General features: G+C 42.2%; 1 protein-coding gene across 1 annotated transcript in view; it reads left to right on the top strand.

Moving 5' to 3' along the window:
• The window catches only part of LOC101933868 (potassium voltage-gated channel subfamily KQT member 1-like), a 730,845-nt gene that overhangs the window by 80,557 nt on the left and 627,997 nt on the right, over nucleotides 1-22,291 (top strand). The window contains exons 5-7 of the mRNA XM_065584152.1: nucleotides 2,670-2,796; nucleotides 14,336-14,414; nucleotides 18,043-18,139. Of these exons, the coding sequence (XP_065440224.1) occupies nucleotides 2,670-2,796; nucleotides 14,336-14,414; nucleotides 18,043-18,139 (303 nt within the window). The remainder of the gene's footprint in view (nucleotides 1-2,669; nucleotides 2,797-14,335; nucleotides 14,415-18,042; nucleotides 18,140-22,291) is intronic.

The raw sequence follows: 22,291 nt of genomic DNA, 5'->3' as shown, positions 1-22,291 counted from the left end.
GTTAAATGTAAATATGTACATCTAGGAACAAAGAATGTAGACCATACATACAGGATAGGGGACTCTATGCTGGGAAGCCGTGACTCTGAAAAAGATTTGGGGGTTGTGGTGGATAATCAGTTGAACATGAGCTGCCAGTGCAACACTGTGGCCAAAAGGAATGGAGCAGTCCTTGGATGGATCAACGGGGGAATCTTGAGTAGGAGTAGAGAGTTTATTTTACTTATGTATGTAGTCTGGTGTGACCATTGGGGGAATACTGTGTCCAGTAATGGTGTCCATAATTCAAGAAAGATGTTGATAAATTGGAGATGGTTCTTCACTGAACTGAGAATGACTGAAGGATTAGAAAACATGCTTCATAGTGATAGATTTGAGTTCCATGGGTCTATTTAGTTTAACAAAGAGAAGATTAGGGGTGACTTGATTAATTAGGGGGGAGGGATAGCTCAGTGGTTTGAGCATTGGCCTGTTAAACCTAAGGTTGTGAGTTCAATCCTTGAGGGGGCCACTTAGGGATCTGGTACTTGGTCCTGCTAGTGAAGGCAGGGGGCTGGACTTGATGACCTTTCAAGGTCCCTTCCAGTTCTAGGAGATAGGATATCTCCATTAATTTATAAATTTTATTTATCTCTAAGTACCTTTGTGGGGAACAAATATTTGATGATGCACTCTTCAATCTAGCAAAGAAAGGTATAACACAATTCAATGAATGCAAGTTGAAGCTAGACAAATCCAGCCTGGAAATATGGCATCAATTTTAAAGTGAGTAACTAATCACTGGAGCAATTTACCGGAGGTCATGGTGGATTCTCCATCACTGATGATTTTTAAATCAAGATTGGCTGTTTTTCTAAAAGATATGCCCAAGGAATTATTTTGGGGATGTTCTATGGCTTGTGTTATACAGGATCAGACTAGATGTTCACTATAGTTCCTTTTAACCTTGGAATCCATGAATCTATTCACAAAACAGACCACATTCCTTTCAGTGAATGTGTAATTAGATGCGAGTTGATGGGAGAATTGTACAATTTTGGATTCTAAAAGAGGTTTCACGTTCGTAAACTCTGATTCTGCATTTTTGCATAGCTTTGTATGCATATAGAGCTCTCTCTCTCTCTCTCTCTGTGTGAACATTAGTTGTTAAGTTTATTAAAAAAATGAAAACTTGACTCATAAGTAGAATTTTGCAAGTTCCCTTAAATTTCAGAATCACATTCCTTAAAGAACTTGAGATTCTTTGCTTTTATTGACCTGTGTGATTAGAACCAAGAGTACCAAACTTAAATGGAGTAATTGATTCTCTATGGAAGCCCAGGAGAACATTTCATATAATATTTTGGAAAACATTGTCTTGAATAAAACAGGTCGGCATCATAATTTTGAATGTTATCTTCCAGCCTTCTTTGTCAGCAAATTGTACTGCACATTTTGTCAGATTTCTACTAATCCTTGTTTTTTAGTTAGGATAGAAATAACACAAGAACAGCAGAAAGATTTCTTGTGTTTGCTCCTTTGGCTTTTCATTCCAGCCAAAGCCAGGAAGTGAAGGAGGCATGGTAACCTATCTGTGTCAAACACCAAAAGTTGGGTTGGAGTTTGAGTATTAGTTCAGTTAATACTTTATCTGAAGTACTTGTTTCATGCCTAGTCTCAAAATGCTTGATCTCTACTGTGCCATTCAGAGCTCCAAGTACCAGGACAGATAACTATCAGTATTTAATGAAAATTGGGATGTGATGTAAGTGTATTGGTACCTTGCAATTCCTAAAATGGATTTCAGACATATTTTAGTGAAAATGTAAACATTTTCCAAAGCTCATTCTGGAACAGGAAGTTGTATAGTAAATGTATGTCTGAGTCAACTGGGTACAGTTTCAGCTGGCAGGCATCCTGGCAGTTTGTGTTCTAGTTGTTCTAATGTACTGACATGGTAAAGGAAAACAGGAAGGAAGCAGAGAACTCTTCAGTAACCTAAATTCAAATTGTTGTCCTCACCAAATCTACTTTTGTCTCAAAGCACAGAAATAATTCCCCATGGGCTCTTTCTTGGGTGAACTAATTTTTGATTACAAGCTAGTGTCAGAATTTTCATTAAACATAGAGTAAATGTAGATTAAAAAATAATAAGATTAGATTACTAATACATTTTTGATGTATTATATTTTCCTGTGTATACCAAAGTTAATGTCTGGACTTCTGTTATGTTCATGTAGTCCACCCCTTGTCTTCAAAATCCTTATGTTTCTTAGCTCATATTTTTGTTAATCTTATGAATAAATCTGTTTTCCATTTTTCATCCTTTTATTTTCAACTTTTAGGAACAGTAAATAAACAGAGGAAGAAACTTACTGCGACTTCTCTCCAAGTCCACTACTATGGTGTTGCCTAGAGGGATTAGGAGAATAACCCTTAGCTCTGAGTTTTCTATTTAAACAACTTATACATGCTGACTAGTACCTTACTCCACAAATAGTTTGCTGGCAGCATACTCCATTTTTTAAAATTTGCCCTCTGAAAAAGAAATAAAACACAATCTTGTTACTGTTGGCTTTTTTGGTTTTCAGGAGGTGGCTTGACAAGTCACAGGAGAGGAATGGAAAATGCAAATTGTGGGCTAATTTTTAACGTTAATCACATTTCTTTTTTTCTTTTAATTCCAACAGGAAATTGTTCTGGTGGTGTTTTTTGGTGCTGAATATTTGGTGCGGCTATGGTCTGCTGGTTGCAGAAGTAAATATGTTGGCTTTAAGGGAAGACTACGTTTTGCCAGAAAGCCTATATCAATTATTGGTAAGATTTATATTGTTTTTAGACTGTTCTGTTAGTATCCTTTTTAAAGTGCAAATATAAAGTTCTTACCAAAGAGCATACTGGAGACCTGAGCTGTATCCTTGATTCTTAGCACTGACCTGTGTGTGGGCCTTGGGCAAGCTGTCTGTGCTTCCCGGTGTCTGTCTTTGCTATCTAAATTGTCCTTGCCTTGAAAAGTTTACAGTCTTATTATGTTTTAGAAATGTGCCTAGTACAATCGGGTCTCTAGGCACTACCATGGTACAACTAATAAGCAGTAATATTGCATATCATGAAATAATAGTATGTAGTGGGCCCTTGCCTACAGGAAATCCTAGCTGAAGAAGGAAAATCTGAACGACACAGTCCCTCTCTGGAGGGTAGGGAAGACAGAGAGCAGCGTCACCTGCTGGGGATAACAGGGGCGGGGTGAAAACTCAGCAAACCAAGTAGTCTGCTGAGGAGCTTAATATGCATAATTAACAATAGGGGAAAATAATGTACAACTTTCAAATCCTGGGGGAAGTTTCATTGCATGCAAAACAAACAGAAGCAGGAATGCACAAAATGTATAGCTGTTAGGGATCTCAAGTGATTAAAAAAATGAATTGCGATTAATCACATGATTACTCACACTGTTAATAGAATACCATTTATTTATATTTTTGAATGTTTTCTACATTTTTAAATATATTGATTTCAATTACAACACAGAATAAAGTGTACAGTGCTCACTTTATATTTTTGATTACTAGTATTTGCACTGTAAAAAAACAAAAGAAATAGTATTTTTCAATTCACCTTATACAAGTACTGTAGTGCAATCTCTTTTTGTGAAAGTGCAACTTACAAATGTAGAATTATTTACAAAAAAAATAACTGCATTCAAAAACAAAACAATGTAAAACTTTAGAGTCTAGAAGTCCGCTCAGTCCTACTTCTTGTTCAGCCAGTCACTAAGACAAACAAGTTTGTTTACATTTGCAGGAGATCATGCTGTCTGTTTCTTGTTTACAATGTCACCTGAAAGTGAGAACAGATGTTTACATGGCACTGTTGTAGCTGGCGTTGCAAGTTATTTACGTGCCAGATGGAGTCGGGGCGGGGCTGGGGGCAGACGGGAGTCAAGCACCCACCGGTGTGAGCAGAAATTGGCGCCTATGCATACTACAGTAGCAATTAGTGTTTGTATAGCATTAGAGATCATATGGTGCACTTTAAATGCTAAGTGTAAATCATGAGCACCGGGTTGCAACATTTTTGTTAGGGCGCTTCAGAACGTCGAAGTATAGAGATGTGGGAGGTCATGTAAAAAGAGTTGCAAATACTGTTTTATTCTTGTGGGAATGAAGGCTCATTGGGAAACTACATTTGGAAGTACAGCTGTTGCTGTTATGTTGTAGAAGAAACGGCGTACTAGCCCTATTGCTAGGCTTGTCTGTGTGGCTATACATTTGTGTTGTAGGTGTTCAGGCTAGGGCTGGAGCCTGGGCTCTGGGGACCCCGCAAGGCCAGGGGGTTCCCAAAGCCTTGGTTCCAGTTGGAACCCAAACCATGTACACAGCAATTTTTAGCGCCGTGAGCCCGGGTCAGCTGATATGGGCCAGGCCCAGGTGTTTAATTGCTGTGCAGATGCACCCTTAATTTTCTCATTTTTCTTTTGTTGTTGTTGTTTTGTTATAGATGTGAGGATTTAGAAGCTTATGAAAGAGAAGGGACCTTCATTGCCAGGGCCACTAATAACTTTATATCCTAAATCTGCTCACTGCTTCTGAATTCAGTGCTGTTTATAGAAAAGAGTTAAAATTGGCAGATACCCTCAGTTGCTACTCTTCCCCCTCCTTTGTTTTCCTCTTTTTCTCTCCTTTACTTTAGTTTTGTCAAAGCTTTTCTTTGGTTTGTTTTTTTGGAGATGCTGGATAGAATATGTTGATGAAGAAGCATTTTCAAAAGAACAAAAGCCTGGGGGGAGTTGGGGAGAAGAAGCTGGGTGTGCCAAAGGGGAGAGAGGAGGAGAGTGAACAACATGAAAGGGGCAAGATGAATATAATACTGAAGTGAGAGGTGGTGGGGGAAGGAAGGAAAACTACAGGGAGAAAAAGTTAGGACTGGAGGAGACAATTTATTTTTTATTTTTATTTTTGATAAAACTTAAAAGTACAATAGTTTCAACCTTGTATTGGAAGACCTGAAGTTTTCATTGTTGAGGTGGAATTTTCCAAAGCCACTAGTGCTGGTCTAACTAGGGTGACCAGACGTCCCGATTTTATCGGGACTGTCCCGATATTTCCTTGTTTGTCCCGCGTCCCGACCGACGTTTGGTCGGGACACTGGACAAACAAGGAAATGCGCCGGAGCCTGGAGCCCGGAAGTACTTGCGCCCCCCGCCCCCGCCCCCCTCCTCCCCCGATTGGCTCCCTCCCCGAATCCCCGCCTCTTCCCCGGGCTCACCATTCCTCCCGCCTCCGCAAGCGCTGGAGGGAGGCCCGGGAGACTCAGAGGAAGCGCGGGGCCGGGGTGAGTGAGAGTCCGGCCTGGTCCCCAGCAGGCAGGACCCAGTTGGGTGGTTGGGAGAGGAGGGGGGCGGCCCGCGGGGCCAGGCGGCGGCTGTTCTCCCCCCCGGGCAGCGGGACTCGGGAGCAGCCGCTGCTGCAGCTCCCACTGCCGCGGGGGGAGGAAGCGGCCATGGCGCTCGGCGGCCGCGGCTCTGGCGCCCCCGAACCCCCCGGGCCGGGGCCTGCTGCAGGGACCCAGCGCCCAGCCCCTGGCCAGCGTCTGGGCTGCTGCCCAGCTGGTGCTATCGCGCGGCGGCCCCGGGGTGGAGGCATCGGCAGCCCAGCCCCGTTCGTTCCCCTGCGGGACGGGGGTGGGGCATGCTGCCCCCACTCCGGGGCCGCCGCGCGATAGCACCAGCTGGGCAGCAGCCCAGACGCGACTGGCCAGGGGCTGGGCTGGGCGCAGCGTGCGCGCTACTGGGTCCCCGCAGCAGGCCCCGGCTCGGGGGGTTCGGGGGCGCCAGATCCTCAGCCGCCAAGCGCCATGGCCGCTTCCTCCCCCCGCGGCAGTGGGAGCTGCAGCAGCGGCTGCTCCCGAGTCCCGCTGCCTGGGGGTGGGAACAGCCACCGCCTGGCCCCGCGGGCCGCCCCCCTCCTCTCCCTACCACCCAACTGAGTCCTGCCTGCTCGGGACCAGGCCGGACTCTCACTCACCCCGGCCCCGCGCTTCCCCTGAGTCTCGCTTCCCCTGAGTCTCCCGGGCCTCCCTCCAGCGCTTGCGGAGGAAGGTGTTTTTTTTTTTTTTTTTTTTGGCCCCCCCTCCCTGCTACGCCCCCCCCCACACGTCACTCTCCCCCCCGCGTCCCGATATTTGACTTGGGTGATCTGGTCACCCTAGGTCTAACTCTGCCTATGTAGAAATCAGTGGGAGGTGAGAGTGAGGATGGCCTAGTTGTTAGGGAGCCATCTTGGGACTTAGGTTCAGGTCTTTGCTCCACCATTAACACCCTGCATGACCTTGGGCAAATCATTAATCTCTTTGTGCCTTAGTTTCCCATTCCCAAAATGGGGAAAATAGACGTCCCCTGCCTCACAAGGCACTAAAAATAAATACATTCAAAATTATAAGGCGCTCAGATACTACGGTGATAGGAGCCTTAAACATGCCTAAGAGAAATGGATATGGGTTTATCATTGGCTTCAGCAGGAGCAGTGTTGAGTCAACACTCAATGCTTTTGAAAATTCCCATCCTGAATGGTTATAATTAGGCTTTTTGTAAAAGATAAATAGTGGGCACAGGCGAAGATAACATGAGGGATTGCAAGGTCACACACTATCCTTTTGCTGACACATGCTATCCTTTTGCTGCATTACAGAAATGTCACTACAGATGAATTTTTGTAAGTAATGGTCATTCCCTGGGAGCTTGGGAGTTTATGCTTTGAAATAAATATTAGGCAGGTATATGTTCAAGGGTGTTGTGTGTGCATTATTATCCCATATTGTCTGCCTTTAGCAATGGGCCTATATGGAATATATTCATATGCACCTTCAAAGTTTGTTATGGAATGAGACAGGGCTCTGAAGGAGCACCTGCACATTGAATGTGAAATTCCAGTCAACTTATATAAGCCTACCAGTGCCGTGCCAATAAAACACTGAGCGAATGTTAGTGAAAACCACATTATTGTAAGTCAGAACTCAAAGTATGTGCATGCAGGCTGTTTATTTTAAGTCCTTACAGACAGATTTTCACTGGACCACTAAAAAGCATATATCCAGCCTAAGAGCTATCTCCAGACCATAAACGTCATACCATAAACTACTAGAGCTGCTAAAAACAATTCAAAGTTTTTATTAAAATGGAATTTTTTTTGCTTTTTGTACTTGAAAAATGGGTGAATTGAGTTTGCTCAAAATCACCAGCTATTGAAAGTTGTAGACCAAATGTAAAGATATTAGAAAATTAGAAATCAAATTGTTGAGTTAAGAATGGAAATACTTAAGCAATCTTGACTGTAGGTATTACTATGTGCTCTGCCTATGTGTATAAATAAGAAATACTTGCCTAGCAAGCTGATTTTTAGATATAAATGGTAGCTGTTTGAAGCTGCTGAAGGATTTGAAATAGTACAATAAGCCCCAAGGAGGATGGACTAGAAGGCAGGGTTTTCAAAGCTGTGAGATAAATAAGTTGATCATATAGCTCTGCAGTTTTATCACAGGGCTATCATCTCTACACTTATGTAGTATATATATTGATATAACTGCTGATGAATCTTTTATAATGCACCACACTATGCATATATGAGAGTGTGTGTGTGTGTGTGTTTATATATGTATAATAGTAATAAAGGCATATACATTATAGTCAGGTTTGGTAGCACCAGCTGTCGTCTCACTGTTTTGGGATCTATCTGACCCCAACACACACAAAAATATAAATAATTTTTTTGTTCCAAACCTGTTCCTGTTCAGACATTAAGTATTCTCAAACTAGGCTGAAGTCAATCTTTCTGCACTGGTTTTATTATCCTATCATCATGGGTTTTAGTAGGAAAAAAGTGTCTAAAAAAAGGTAATGGGATCAGTTCGACCTCTCTGTGTTAGTCAATGGGGAAAATGAAAGTACTACACTTCCAAGGTCTTTGGGGATCTCGAAACACATACAATTTTTTTTAACTGATAGTCAAACCATTGCCACCTCATTCTTCAAATATTCTCAAATTATAATGAGGACAACCTGTTAGCATGGATTTTGTCTGCATGCCTGTTGAGGTTTTAGTGTAGAAAAAAGTCACTCAGAGTTTTGGTGTTAATTAGACCACAAATTATTTATGCAGGCGACTGATATTTTTTCTTTCAGACTGATGTGTTTTTTTTTTTTTTTTACTTTGAGGCAGCAGTTAAGATGTGATCATATGAATCTTTCAGCATTGTCTTTATCATCATCATTTCAGTGGGTTTTGTTTTTCAAAAAAATGCCCCCAAAAGACCTTGGGGGAGGGTCTGAGACCCCAGTTAACATTTGTCTCGTGTATCATCACAGTGGTCCAGCAAATTGAGTTTCTTGGAAGATGATGCTGTCAAATTGACATGCGAGGAAGAGTTTCTGGGGAAGCCACAATTGTCAGATAGATTTCCTGGAAAGCCCTCACTTGACAGATGCTGTAGATGGGGAAAAGGCTTGCTACTGTTGGGCAAAGACTCGCTATTCACAGAAGCAGTTCCAGTTTAACTTCTCTTGCCCTGTTACCATCAATGGCAGTAGCTGTGTTTGAAAGCTCCATTGGCTGTGTGTTTCTCCTGGGGGTGAGACAAGAGGGCAAGAGGAGCCAGGTCTCGACAAGGGCTCCTGAGAATGTTCGCGGTGGAAATGGATGATTCTGATACTGGGCAGTCCAGTGGTGATGACGCTGACCAAGAGCTTGCTGTTGCAGTACGGGGTGGTGGCATGGAAGCATTGGAAGATGAAATCACTGAGGAAAGTGACTCCAGCACTACTGCTGGGCAGTAAAAGTCAGGATCTGCCTGCAGACTTTTACCTCTCCAAGAACAAAGCTGAAAAATGGGGAAAGATAGCACAGATGCCAGCAAATCCTCCCTCCAGAAACATCCTGCTTGTGCTCCAGGATTGACCATGCACTCCATATTGTGCATCCAAGGACATTTTATTCCCCTGCTTGCAACTTCCTCTTGACTCAAGCTATGCTAGATCTTCTTCTCCAGTATTTTAACAAGTATGGGGCTGAGTGGTTTGGGAGTACTTGGCAGCCAATACTTAAGAGAAACTTCGTGCCTACTTGGGACTGCATATATTAGCAGGTGTTTATAGATGTATATGAGAGGGGTGGTGGTCAAATGACCATGGAAGACTGGTATTCAGAGTTACTGTCACTCCATCAATTTCCAACCATTCAGAGCTATGGAATTTGTTTGTTGGTATTCTGCCCAGGTGTTTGGTTCCCTATGAGAGTGTCACCATTGACAAACAGCTGGTGGCTTAACATGGTTGCTGTCCTTCCAGGCATTATATGCCTTCAAAATCAGCCAGGTCTAGCATTAAATTCTGCTATGCTGTGACTTCACAGCTTTGTATGTTTTAAATGCTGACATATACGCTGGCAGAGAGGGGAATGCAGCAGCAGCAAGAAATCTGGCAAGAAACATGGTTAACAAATGGGCACAAGTTTTAAAGGCAACAAGGAACAATTTTTTTCACCAGTGTTAGACTTGCAAGGGGCTTGCTGCCCAAAAAAACTAACTTTTGGCTGGCACAATGAGAAGGAACAAGCCTGAAATTCCTGCTCAGTTCCTTCCCAACTGGCAAAACCTGATCACTCCAGTTTGGTTTCCAGGAAAATATGACCCTTGTGAGTTATGTACCCCAAAAGAGGAAAGCGGTATTACTGTTGTCATCTATGCACTCAGATGTTTCTACCTCTGGGGCTGAAGCAAAACCAGATATCGTTTATTTTTATAATGAAACAAAAGGACACGTGTGATGGTATCCTCATCCATTTCAAAATGGATAGGCAAACACTGGCTGATGGTAGTTTTTGCGAACATTTTGGACATTGCGTGTCTGAATGCATATATTGTTTGGATTTTGTTGAATTGCCCCTGGCTTAATAAATCCTTAAGTAAGAGATGGATGTTTTTCAGGGACCTGGGTATAAAAATGAAGAAACCACTGGTGCACGAAAGCAACATTGCAGCCTGCCTCCGGTTTCTAGGGGAATAGTGATTAGTGTGCTAGGTACTGGTCCAGAGCCTAAGAAACAGGCAAGATGTTACATCTGTTCCAGAGAATGAGACAGAAAAACACCTCTAAAATGTGCAAAATGTGAAATTGTACATTCAGAACATATGTCACTTATTTGCCCCATTTGTTCAAAGTAGTAGGCTATTTACTGCCATTTTGCTGTTTGTGCCTCTTACAGGGGCGTGCACAGACATTTAACTTTGACCCTTTTAGGGGGCCACGTTCTGTGCCTCCCCCCCCCCCCCCCCGGCAGGATCTCACTTTTCCTTCCCTCCGTCCCCTGTCCCCGGCTCCGGCAGGAGCTTGCTTTCCCCTGCCCCAGCCCTGAGGCTGGAGGAGTTCTGTGTCCCCCAATGATTATGGGGGATGCATGCCCCTGATTGCCCCCCCCCTCGTGCCTGCCCCGGCCTCTTATATTGTTGCTGTTGCTATCTTGTTTTGTCTAAACGTGGGGTCAGTTAGACCCTGACACCAGCATAGCATGTAGCTTCTTAAAAGTATGTTTGATCATGGGGTTAGTTAGACCCAAACACAAGTAATACTTAGTGTACTTTCAAATCTAGGAAAGCTTTAACTTGATTAGTTGTATACCTTATTAGTAAAGTCAGTTTTACATGCATTCCATGTGGGGTTTTTTTTTCTGATTTTTGACATACTAGAGGTCTCCAAGATCCCAGTAAAGAAATAGTTGGGTGACTTTTGGTCCAATATCAAAGGCACGGTTGCCCAATACTTCCCATTATAACACCCTGCTTGCAATTGCTGAAAACTTGGCTAAACATTAACTATTTGGGTTGAAATTTTACATGGTAGGTGTCTGCCTCAGGCTAATACTTTTTTTTTTCTATAAAATTTCACCGCAAATGGTTTGAGCCTTTTCCAAAAATGAGGTTGAGAAGAATAGATTGTGTACCAGAATGTTAACCTATGCAAACCTTTCCTTTTTTGAGCTCTAGCAACACCATAGTTTGGAGCAACAACTTGAAATTTGATATAATCGTGATCTTTGTGTGATGGATAGGCCTTTTGCCATTCTATTGAAAATCCACGCAAATTTGGTTCCACCTTTGCTAAAGCTTTGCAGTTAAATTCCCCAAGATTCAGTCCTCACTGGGCATGCTCAAGCCCAGGGCTGCAGGAGACTAAGCAAAACTTTGCCTACATTTGCAGCTGTGGGCTGGTGCAAGCTGGGTCTGGGTCTGGGCCTGAGCCTCTGCCTGTGCCCCAGAACTGAAAGCAGGGAACCCATCTCCCCTCTCTCTCAGCTCACCCCATGCTGGTGCCCAGGCAGCATGGGGGAGGAAGTTGCAATATTCATATACTGAGAGGACAAGATCTGGGCAAGGGGGAAGGGAATAGATTGGGACATGGTGGGGGAAGTGGGAACTGGAGGCTGGGGAGGATGGCTGAGAGAGAGACTGGGATTTAGGGTGAGCAAAGACTGGAACTGGCAGCTGTAGGGAGCAGAGGGGGCTGAGACTGGTTGGGTAGGGAGACCGGGGTTGGCAGATTGGGACTGACAGGGAATCGGTGGGGCAGGAAAAAATGTGGGAAGAGGGAAGACATCTCTGAAGAGCCAGGATGAGAGGTGGGAAAGGAGACAGGGACTGGGATGAGGAACCATGGCTGAAGAAGAGAAAAGATTGAGACAGGGACAGGTTGCTGGGGATGGGGAAGGAGGAGTCAAGATTGTGGGGAATGGATAGAAAGGTCTGTACCCACTAGACACACTCCTCTCCAGAGCCTGGAGTTGAACCCAAGATTCCTGAGTCTAAACATTCCTCTACTGTCAGCAAATATCTGTGAAACCCACTGGCAAAGTGTCTCAGCTCTCTTCTGTGTCAGTCCACATAAAAGATGACTACTTACTACTGCTATCAGTTACCTTACTAGCTCAAGTAGCAGAGGTCTGTGTGGTGGAGCTAAACATTTTAGTCCTACTGATGTCCCATATGGGTGCACTATATGATGCCACTTGATGGAATTTGTGTTTTCAGTTTGCTTTTTTAAAAACTTAAGAAAGTACACGCACACAAATCCCATCTTCAAAGAGCACTAAGGTTTCAAAGTCAAACATTCAAAAGTTGGGAAATGCCAGAATAAAGGTTGGTTGTGCAACCTTAATTTGTCCCCCTTGTGGATATGCATCATGATAGTCTTTAATTAGATGATTGCGTACTGTTTTTTTCCACAGCACCTCTGCCTTATTCAGTTCATAGGCCTATTCATAGGAGGTCCTGCCACTTGTCCCCCCCCTTGGTAGTATGGGGTGAGGAAATGGATGTTGAGGAGGATGAGCATAGAGAGATGTTCATGAGGCATGGTTTAAGATAGACTGGCTAGATGTTGTGCAGACGTTTCTGGTGGCATGGTGGGTGTGGCCAAGGAGGTTTATGGGGCAGAGGGGTTGATGATAAGTTCCAGAGGGTCAGCAGTGGGTGGAGCGCACCCTTCCTCAGGATCCACTTGAGGAAAACGAGAGAAGCAGGAGACAAGGCTGCCCTCGCCTCTTGGAGCACACAACAGGGTACGTGCAGGGTGGGCAGCTCCATGCAATGGCAGAGCCCTGTAATCCCTCTGATCGTAATCCAGGACATCTCAGAGTCTGATGGTACCAGCCAGGACTAACTTCCAGTGTATCAAAGGGGGACTCCCTCACCTGCACATGGAGATGGGGTTGTGTAGCAGGGGTTCTGCAAGGAGGGCCTCCTCCACAGTGGCTGCTACGGACCTGGCCACTGACACTAGATGCTTCCAGGCCCTGAGGAGGTCCCAGTAAAAGACGGGTAGCTCAGAGAGGTCTTGGGAGATAAGAGCTGCTTGGCATATTGGAGATGATGGAGGAAGGTGTGCACCAAAATGCTCCGTGCATGACTACCTGCACTGTCACTGCAGGGCCTGAATGCAGGAGCTGTGGGCCTGCCTGTGGATGCAGAGCAGATCTGCTCTGCCTTCCCATAAGGGGAGGCTCAGGACACCCACAGAGACCCAGTGCAGACTGGCCAGAAAAACTCCAGGAACTTCTTCTGGAGTCTGGCTAGGGTTCCTGTGGGGTGGGCTCAGTGTGCTGAACTGGTGCCAGAGCATAGACCGGACAAGTTGACAACCAGTGTCCTCCCCAGAAGGACAGGAAGTGCACAGGAGGGACCTGCTCTAGGGATGAAGCAGAGCTGTGTAGTGAAGGAGACTGTCTGTAGGACTCTTGCCTTATTTGTTGCAAAAGTTGGAAGATGAGTAGTGAATGAGGCAGGGATCTTCCATCGTAAAGGCAGTTGAATTCTACCATTGGGGAATTGAATTATACCCTTGACTGTGCCACATACTTCCTATGTGATGCTGGGCAAGTCACGTGAAGCAAACTTTTTCATGTATGTTAATTACTTGAGTATGTCTCAGTTTCTGGGTGCCTGCTTTGAGACTGATGGGTCTTATGTGCAGAAGTGCTGAGGACTCAGAAGTGTGACTGAAGTCAATGGGAGAGCTATTCTTTGAACGTATTAAGTGTGATATAATGCTAATGAAACATCAGGTCCTAGGTGTCCCAAATTGGGCACCCAAATAGGTAAATCTTTTGACCTTAATCTCTTTGTGCCTTAGTTCCCTGTCTGTAAAATGGGGATAAAACCCCTTCATCTCACAGGGGTGCTGTGGAAATAAATTTAATAATTGTGAAGCATTCCAAAACTATAATGGTCAGTGCCATAGTAAGGACCTTGAGGAGGAAATAAAAATTGCGCCTAAGAGTAGGGTTTAAATAGTGTGCAGTGAATAAGGCATGGGCCACACATTGAATAACGGTGAGGAAACAACATACATTGAACACCATCCATCCTGTGCACTGAATGAGGTAGGAGTTCTGGGGAAAAATAGAATGTAATCATGTAATTAAAGACTGCATCATAATGCATACAGCACAATGGAGTCAAATTAAGGTATCACAGGCAACCTGAATTCTGGCATTTCATAACTGTTGAGTGCTTGAGTTTCCACCCTTTATAATGTTCTTTTAGTGTGTGTATGGGGAAAGGAAATGGGATGAAGGTGCTCATTTTCTGAAGTGGAAATAATAGGGAATTTTGATGTGATTACCAAACATGTTTTCACTTAGCCTAAACCAGATTTTCATCCTAGTTTTCCAGATGTGAAACTCCACTATGTTAACTCACAGTTCCGACAAAACTCAACTAAAGTCATTTGGTTTTTGTTTGCTTTTTTCATCTGTTGTTCAATGACTGTTTAAGTGCATAAATCTAATGTTCTGTGTGTTTTTTTTAACAGATCTTATTGTTGTGATAGCCTCAATTATTGTTCTGAGTGTAGGATCAAATGGGCAGGTGTTTGCCACATCTGCCATAAGGTATGTTCTTCTAGTGACTGTAAAGTAATTAAATAAATACAAGAGCATGCATCTATAAACACATCAATTGTTATTGCCAAAGATGATTATCAAAATGTCAAGGTAAATGGACTATGAAGAACTCAGTGTACCATTGTGCCTCGGTCACTGATTGGGAAAGGCAGTATCAAGGCAACGCATACTGAGTGGGTGTGAGTGTGGAAGCAGAGAGGACACAACTAAAGAAACATTATGTCCCATACAAAACATCTAACACTCTTTCTGAGTGAAAAAAGGAATATTACAGCACGTTGGTTTATTTAAGAAGTAATCCAGACACCACTTAATTCACTTGGTACTTTTTTGGAAAATATGTAATTACTTCACTTAAATCCATCAAAGCACAATTGCATTTTATATGGTACAGGTAACACATACCAAGCAGGAACCAGACAAATTTGATTTATGAAGTGTTTGTTCAGCTTGCCCCAAGTAGCACAATCTTGTTTTGGATGGAAAACTGAGTAAATACTGGAAAGGAGCGATAAGGAGTGGTAGAGGTGCATTCCCACTGTGCTTAATCCAGCAAAGGGGTGCTGCACCTGCTATAATGTGTTAAGTGCCTCCCTCCCACCTGAGTCATTGGGAAGTGAGGAAGTCAGCACTTTGCAGGATTGGGCTCAACAGATATACAACTCCCTTTAGTGTCTGTCTAAGGTATTTATAGGGCACTGACTTGGCATATAAGAACTGACAAGATTATGAAGACACAAGTGTCCAGAACAAATATGTACTTTCTGTTCCCACAGGTGAATGTATATGTTAAGATTTGTTTAATTTAGTGCTGTCAATTAATCGCAGTTAACTCACACGATTAACTAAAAAAAATTAATCATGATTTAAAAAATTATTTGCGACTAATCGCACAGCTAAACAATGGAATACCAATTGAATTTTAATAAATGTTTTTCTACATTTTCAAATATATTGATTTCTATTGCAACACAGAGTACAGTGTACAGTGCTCACTTTATATTATTATTTTTATTACAAAGATTTGCACTGTAAAATTTCTAAAAAGAAATAGTATTTTTCAATTCACCTCATACAAGTACTGTAGTGCAATCTCTCTAACGTGTAAGTGCAATTTACAAATGTAGATTTTTTTTGTTACATAACTGCACTCAAAAACAAAACATTGTAAAACTTTAGAGCCTACAAGTCCACTCAGTCCTACTTCTTGTTCAGCCAATTGCTAAGACAAATGCATTTGTTTACATTTAGGGGAGATAATGCTGCCTGTTTCTTATTTACAATATCACCTGAAAGTGAGAACAGGCGTTCGCATGGCACTTTTGTAGCCGGCGTCACAAGAGAGTCTAGGCCTTCAATGGCATTGTCCCTGTGTGGAAAAACAGTCTAAATTATGCAGGTCCCAATCTGTTAAGGGCATTTTAGATTAGGGACAGCATGTTGCAGTCTGTTCTGAAGTGAATGATAGTGTTGGATTTCACAAAGCACAGCTGTCATGTTTGCCTTGGGCTTTGTTGCTTTTGCAGCATGCTGCATCAACTTAGGCATTTTCATTCAGCCCCGAATACAGTGAATTGCAATAGTCTAAGCTGGAAGATACAGAAACATGGATCACCTTGGTTAGGCTGTTGTCTGACAGAAATGCAAGTTCCTGAACTATCAAAGATGAAAGGCCGCTTCTGCCCTGGTGGAAATTGGCAAGTCTGGAACCAGTGCAGAATCCACTACAAGTACAAAGTTTGTAGCACTTTGATAGTCTGCACTCTGATGTCTTCAGACTTTTGTATAGATCATCAAAACAGTCACCTTTGCTACCAACATCACTTCTACATTTGCGGAGAGCTTGTGCATTTGCAGAGAAGCTATGCCTCAGCTATGCCTGTCTCTGATACTCCACAAACATAAATTTTGGTAATATACCATTGATCAAGTGCCCATAATGTCCATATCAGCAGTTGGACGCCATGATGGTAAGCAACTTAGATATATTAAAGACAGCTCAACCAAGAAATGTCATAATGTCTACTTGCTGTCAGCCGTTAAATTAAAGAAACCTAGGGGAGCATCTAAAAATTGTATTTGTGTCCTTTCCTTTTCCCCCCATGGGGGAGCTGTGTGAACCAGCCAGTGTTGGCATACCACATATTATGAGAATTCTCCTCTTTCAGTCCTTATTTCAAAAAATTACATGTTTGCAGTTAAATTTCTAAAATGTAATACAACTGTGTAAAATCAATAGCATATCAAAGAATAACGAAATGCCATTTATGTATGCTGCCATTCAGGCTTCACAGTGTCGTGGTACAGTGCTTAGTATTGCATGTGGGGTCAAAAAGTACAAGGCTCTAGTAAGTTTTTTATTTTTTTCTTCTGGGGAAGCTTAGAAAAAAGCAAACTTTAAATGAAGGAGAGATTAGAGTTTCTAAAGGCAAATGCAGTACCTGTCTTTGAGGAGTAATAGGGATTGCAGGACATCATTGTGGAGAAAACTGTTGAGGTTCCTGCCTATTAATGTGGCACAAGAGAGCTTAACTCTAATGGGATGATAAAAAGAAAAAAATTGGATGAATTAAAAAAAATATCCTAGTGGTAAAACCTATTTGACTGTGGATTTGGACAGGTCACTAGAAAGTAAACTTGAAGGACAATCTTGCAGTAGCAGATGGATAGGTGATTCCTTTCCTTCTCTGGCTACTAAGATTCAGTGATAGGATTTCAATACAGTAGTTGCTATAAGCAATGGCTAAGAGTGTGTGTGTGGAAGAAATAAAGAGATCATGATAAAACCAAACCAAACTAATGAGAAATATTTTAATTTGAATTATTTAAAATTATTCATACATTTCTTCAGCATAGGGTTGCCAACTTTCTAATCACACAAAACTGAACACTCTTGCACCTCCCCTTCTGCGAGGCCCCACCCCGCTCCCTCCATCCCCCCTCCCTCCATCGTTCACACATTTGCACCAAGCTGGGGGGGTCCCTTTTCGACCAGGTGCACTTCACCTTCCTTGAATTGCAAAAGTTCCCAAATCAAAATTCATGTTCTGTTTGGTTACCTAAGTTGCATAGTATTGTCTCTACTCGCTGATTGGATGATTTATGTAACTAAAAACATACAAAAAAGTGAGAATTGTGACTTTTACAATTGAACGTTCAATTCAGTTTTTGCTTTTGGAAAATATAAGGGTTAAAAGTTTACTTTTTGCAAGTGTTCACGCTAGTAAAGTTTTGGTACTGAATGTTCTCAGAAAGCAAACATTTGAGAGTCACAAATAAGTAAAAATGTAATGTGCTTATGAGTATGAACAAATAGTTGTACAATTTATTTAACTGTTTGGTATATTGATATACTATACACTTAAATACAGAGTAGTATACAGTATTGAAATTTATGGGTCCACACACACAAGGTACTGAATAGTCTTAATTCCCAGGCACATCTCTGGGAAGAAAAGTTGCTCAGCATCCTGAAGGATGATCATGCACATGTTTTTTGTTATTGTGGGTTTTTTTAATTACAGTATATGAATGCATCCTGAAGGTTGTGTGCAGATTAAAAAATAGTTTGTATAGATATTTAAGTTTTTGATTTCATTTCACATTTTTCTTTCAGGGGAATCCGGTTTCTCCAGATACTTCGCATGCTTCATGTAGATCGGCAGGGTGGCACTTGGAGACTCTTAGGATCAGTTGTTTTCATACATCGTCAGGTACTGGATATTTTAAAATTTCTAACATGTGGCCTGTGAAGCTTATTCATCTCTTGGACTTCAAATCATGATCTGGTTTAAAATGAACAATGATTGTTGCAAGATAGAATGAATCACTTTCAAAGACAATCACGTTTCTTTTTATTTTTAAAACAGGAACACAATTAGGCTGAATATTTCTTTCAATTTGATGGCTAGTAGGCACCAGCAGTGGTATTTTCTGGAAATTAGCATTCTAGCTGTGAATAATGGTTCTCTGTGAAGTTTGATGGAACTGTTCAGGCATAATTTATTAAACAGAGTTACATGGTTTGTCTCGCATATAAAAATGCTGTCAGCTGTATTTGCAGGAAATGTCTTCTAGCCCAGGTTATTTTGGCAAAAAAACAAAAACCAGTGGAAACATTTTAAGTTAACACATCAACCATTTTAACCATTCCTTTTTATTTAGCTACTTAAATATTGGGGTTTCTAATCTGTGCTATAAATAAAAATATTAAATATAGTGTTATAACATGCAGGAAACACTATTTTATCTAAGGATATAGGCTGTGAAATACAGGTAAATATTTATATAAATAGCAGCCTGTTTTTGTTAAAGCTTTTACATTTTAGCATTACCTCTCCTGTTCAGAAGTACTTAAGCTTAAATAATCACTTTTTGTATAGACTTTTACACAGACTTTGGCAAATGAATGATTGAAGGGCCCTTTTTAAAGGGTAACTTTTGAATAGTTTTTGATTAAAACCGGTGCGTGAGGTTAACCATATCAACATAATATTATTGTCATTCTCTCTTACTCATCCTGTCATATTATAGTGGCTTGTTCCACACTATAGATTTCTTCACCTTTATAGCCAGTTATTTCGCCTCCTATGACAGTCCTTCCTTCACACTTCTTCATATAAATCTATTCTCCAATTAGTGTAAACAACTATGAACTTCCATCACAGGTGCCACCTGCATTTACTTCAGCATTACACTTGTTATGTAATGTTATGTTACAGATGACTGGGAGCTGCTTAAAGCAAAACAGTGAACATCTATAGTATAGTTATTCTTGTGCTATTAACATTTCTGCTGCACTGCAGGTAACTTCAGCTCCAACAGGCTGAACTCCATTGAAAAACATTGAATTCCTGTTTAAAAAAAATCCCAAAACAAACAGCAAAAATCCCTCAACACAAATCCACTTCATTCCTATATGACAGGAGTAATTTTAATGGCCCATGTCAGTGTAAGCTTCATTGTTTATCTCTACACTACATGGCTATCCATATAATACTGGACTAGTCTCCTAAAGTATTTTCTTAGCATTCATGAGGCTTACTGTGGGGGTTTTCTGGGGGCAAATAAAAAATACCTTGGAGAAGATAAGCCCATGAACCAAATGAATTTGAAGTTCTATTACTCCAGAGAAGTGATTATGATGATCTATAAACAGTCTTCATATCTGTGGTGCTTGACCAAGGAGATCATCCACTGACACATGAGCAATTCAAAATCAAAAATATACTTTATTGACATTGGATAAGTGTAGCTGAAACTGAAGTGAACAGAAGGGAAAACAGAACTTTTATTCCCCTCCAGTCTGCAATAGAAATTTGCGTTTTAAAGAAAAAAGGATCTCAGTTTCTTTTTCTTTGCAGCCAGCGTACAAAGCAGACTTTTATTTGTTCTTGTTGTTGATGAATTAGATACTTTTTCAATATAAAATAGGATCCTAAATCCCTGAAAAGTGCAAAAAAGTAAATTATTTGGGTTCCATTGAAAATGGATTCGCTTGTATCTGTCTGTGCCCAGAAAAGCTTAGTGAAGATTGAACCAATGCTTTCCATGTGTGTCTGAGTTTTACGTATAGCTGTATTAGCTCACTGAAACCCGATTTGGCCAGGGCACTCAGCTATTTTCAGCAGGTTAAGCTTATACTAGTGGTTTTTGCCAAAGGCAACAGAACATGAGTCAATATCACATATGGTGATGGAAAAACTTGGAAAAAATCATGCAGCTCACTGAAAAACTATTGAGTTAACTTATCGAGCTCCAGCTTATGAGTCTCTAATCACAGAGGTTCACTTATCCCTCATCTTGCTTTGTGAGCTGCCATAATGCTTCTAATAGAAGGTCAATTGATGGTTCTGAGTATTATTATTTGGGATAATTTGTCATAATTAAAAATGTGTCCAGGTTTAAAATAACGTATTGACTTAAGCGCTTCAATACGGATTTATCGTGTTACCCAATATGCAAGTGTGATTTTGGCTTTCTTTGCACACCACCCCACCACTAAAAATTTTTTAAGTCATAACTGCAAAGTATAGTGTGTTGGACTTCTGTGGAGGAGAAAAGGAAAATAATTTTTTGGTGACTATTTTTTTGTGATCTTGATGAATAGCATCTCAGTATGTTAGCTGTCCTAATCAAAAGCACGAGAGTAAGCTTTGCTGTGTGGTAAGTGCAAGGACTGCAAGACCTGGACTCTTGAGTTGTGTATCTGGCCCTTCTTCTGACTTTCTTGTATTGGGCAAATTATTTAACTTCTGTCTGTTACTTCAGCTATAAAATAGAGATGATAATCTGAGCCTTGATTTCTGCAAAACATTCAGGGGACTTCAGATGTTAGATGCTATATTAGGGCAAGCCATCAAATCCTGTTTCTTTATATGTACTTTAGTTCACTTTTGTTGAAATCTTTATATCCTGTCTTCATAGGTGGCGAGTTATATGGGTCCGTGGTGCCTGTTCTCCATCAATATTCAGGAACGTGATGGCGCCCGACTCTACCAATGTTTGGGCTTATATTTTCAGAGCCGTCCCATCCATAGGACAGTACGGAGCAACCACCCCGGGCCCCGTGCTTTGGGGGGATGCGGGATTCAGGGTGGCCTGGAGGGTTAGCGGGGGGCCTGGCGCTAGCAGCAGCAAGCAACCCAGCCCCAGCCTACCTCACCCTGCTCCACCCCGCCTCACTTCTTCCTGCCTCTGCTCTGCCCCCACCCCCACACTACCCCTTTCCCCAAACCCCCGCCCTGCCTCTTCCCGCCCCTGCCCCAACCCCGCCTCTTCCTGCCCCTTCCCCCAAACCTCCACCCTGCCTCTTTTCAGCTTCCGCCCCCTCCCCTGAGCGACGCTGGGAGCCAGCGGAGCAGAGCAGGGTGGGCTGGGGCTGGGTTTCTCCCTGCTGTTGGCACCAGCCCCCCCGCTAACCCTGCAGGCCGCCCAGGACCCCACGTGCCCCTGAAGCGCAGGGCCCCCTGGGGCCCGGAGCGGTTGCCCCGGTCCGTCCTATGTATGAGACTGCTCTGCTTGGACCTGTTCTGGGCACCACCAAAAATTATACAAACCTGGCGCTCATGCCTATCTTACACATATCTCCTTAGTATAGGGCTGCTGGAACAATTATTTTTAATATTTATATATACACACTTGCTATTGCAATATTTGTTTTTAAACATGTACGTACGTATTCAGAGTGGCCATTAGAGATGATCAGAGGAAGTGATGTTTGCATCCAGACTGAGTTTTGACAAGGGTTCAGGCTTTGATGAATAGGGCTACAGTTTAGAGATGCCGATGCTGAAATATCCTCAGTAGTTCTGGTGACATTTCAGTCACAGTGAGATCCTGAGATCTTGTCCAATTCCACTAAAAATCTCATTTGTCTGCCTGATTTTTAAAGCTAATACTTCACATAGAAAATCTCTCCAACTATTGTCTGGTCTCTGGCCTCCATTCTAAGGTAAAATCAGTGAGAAAGTAGTAGATTGTGTTCTAGTGACTTGTGACATCTACCAGTAGCTTGGATGTTTTGTAGTTGGGCTTTGGTTTGAAGCAAGACACAGACAGCTTTAGTAGTACCTTGATTCAGTGGGAAGTGATATCATCTCCTGGGGATGGAAGCATAGGAACTTCATGCTCAGTTGGTATCTAGAACATCTGCCTCCATTGGCTTTCTTGCCCTTTACAGTCTACTGAATTCAGGCTTTCCAACTGTTAAATGGACACCCACAAATAGAGGCAGCTCAAGACTATCTGCTGCCCTAGGCAAAACGTCAGTGTGCCACCCCTCTCCTTATAAGCCTAGGATGGCAGGTTTGACCCAGCTGTCCATCTGTCAAATTTGAGTGACTGGAATTGCAGCCTGGTGCATG

The sequence above is a fragment of the Chrysemys picta genome, chromosome 1 (assembly GCF_011386835.1).
Source record: "Chrysemys picta bellii isolate R12L10 chromosome 1, ASM1138683v2, whole genome shotgun sequence".
NCBI lineage: Eukaryota > Metazoa > Chordata > Testudines > Emydidae > Chrysemys > Chrysemys picta.
This window is presented reverse-complemented; position numbering and strand designations above follow the sequence as displayed.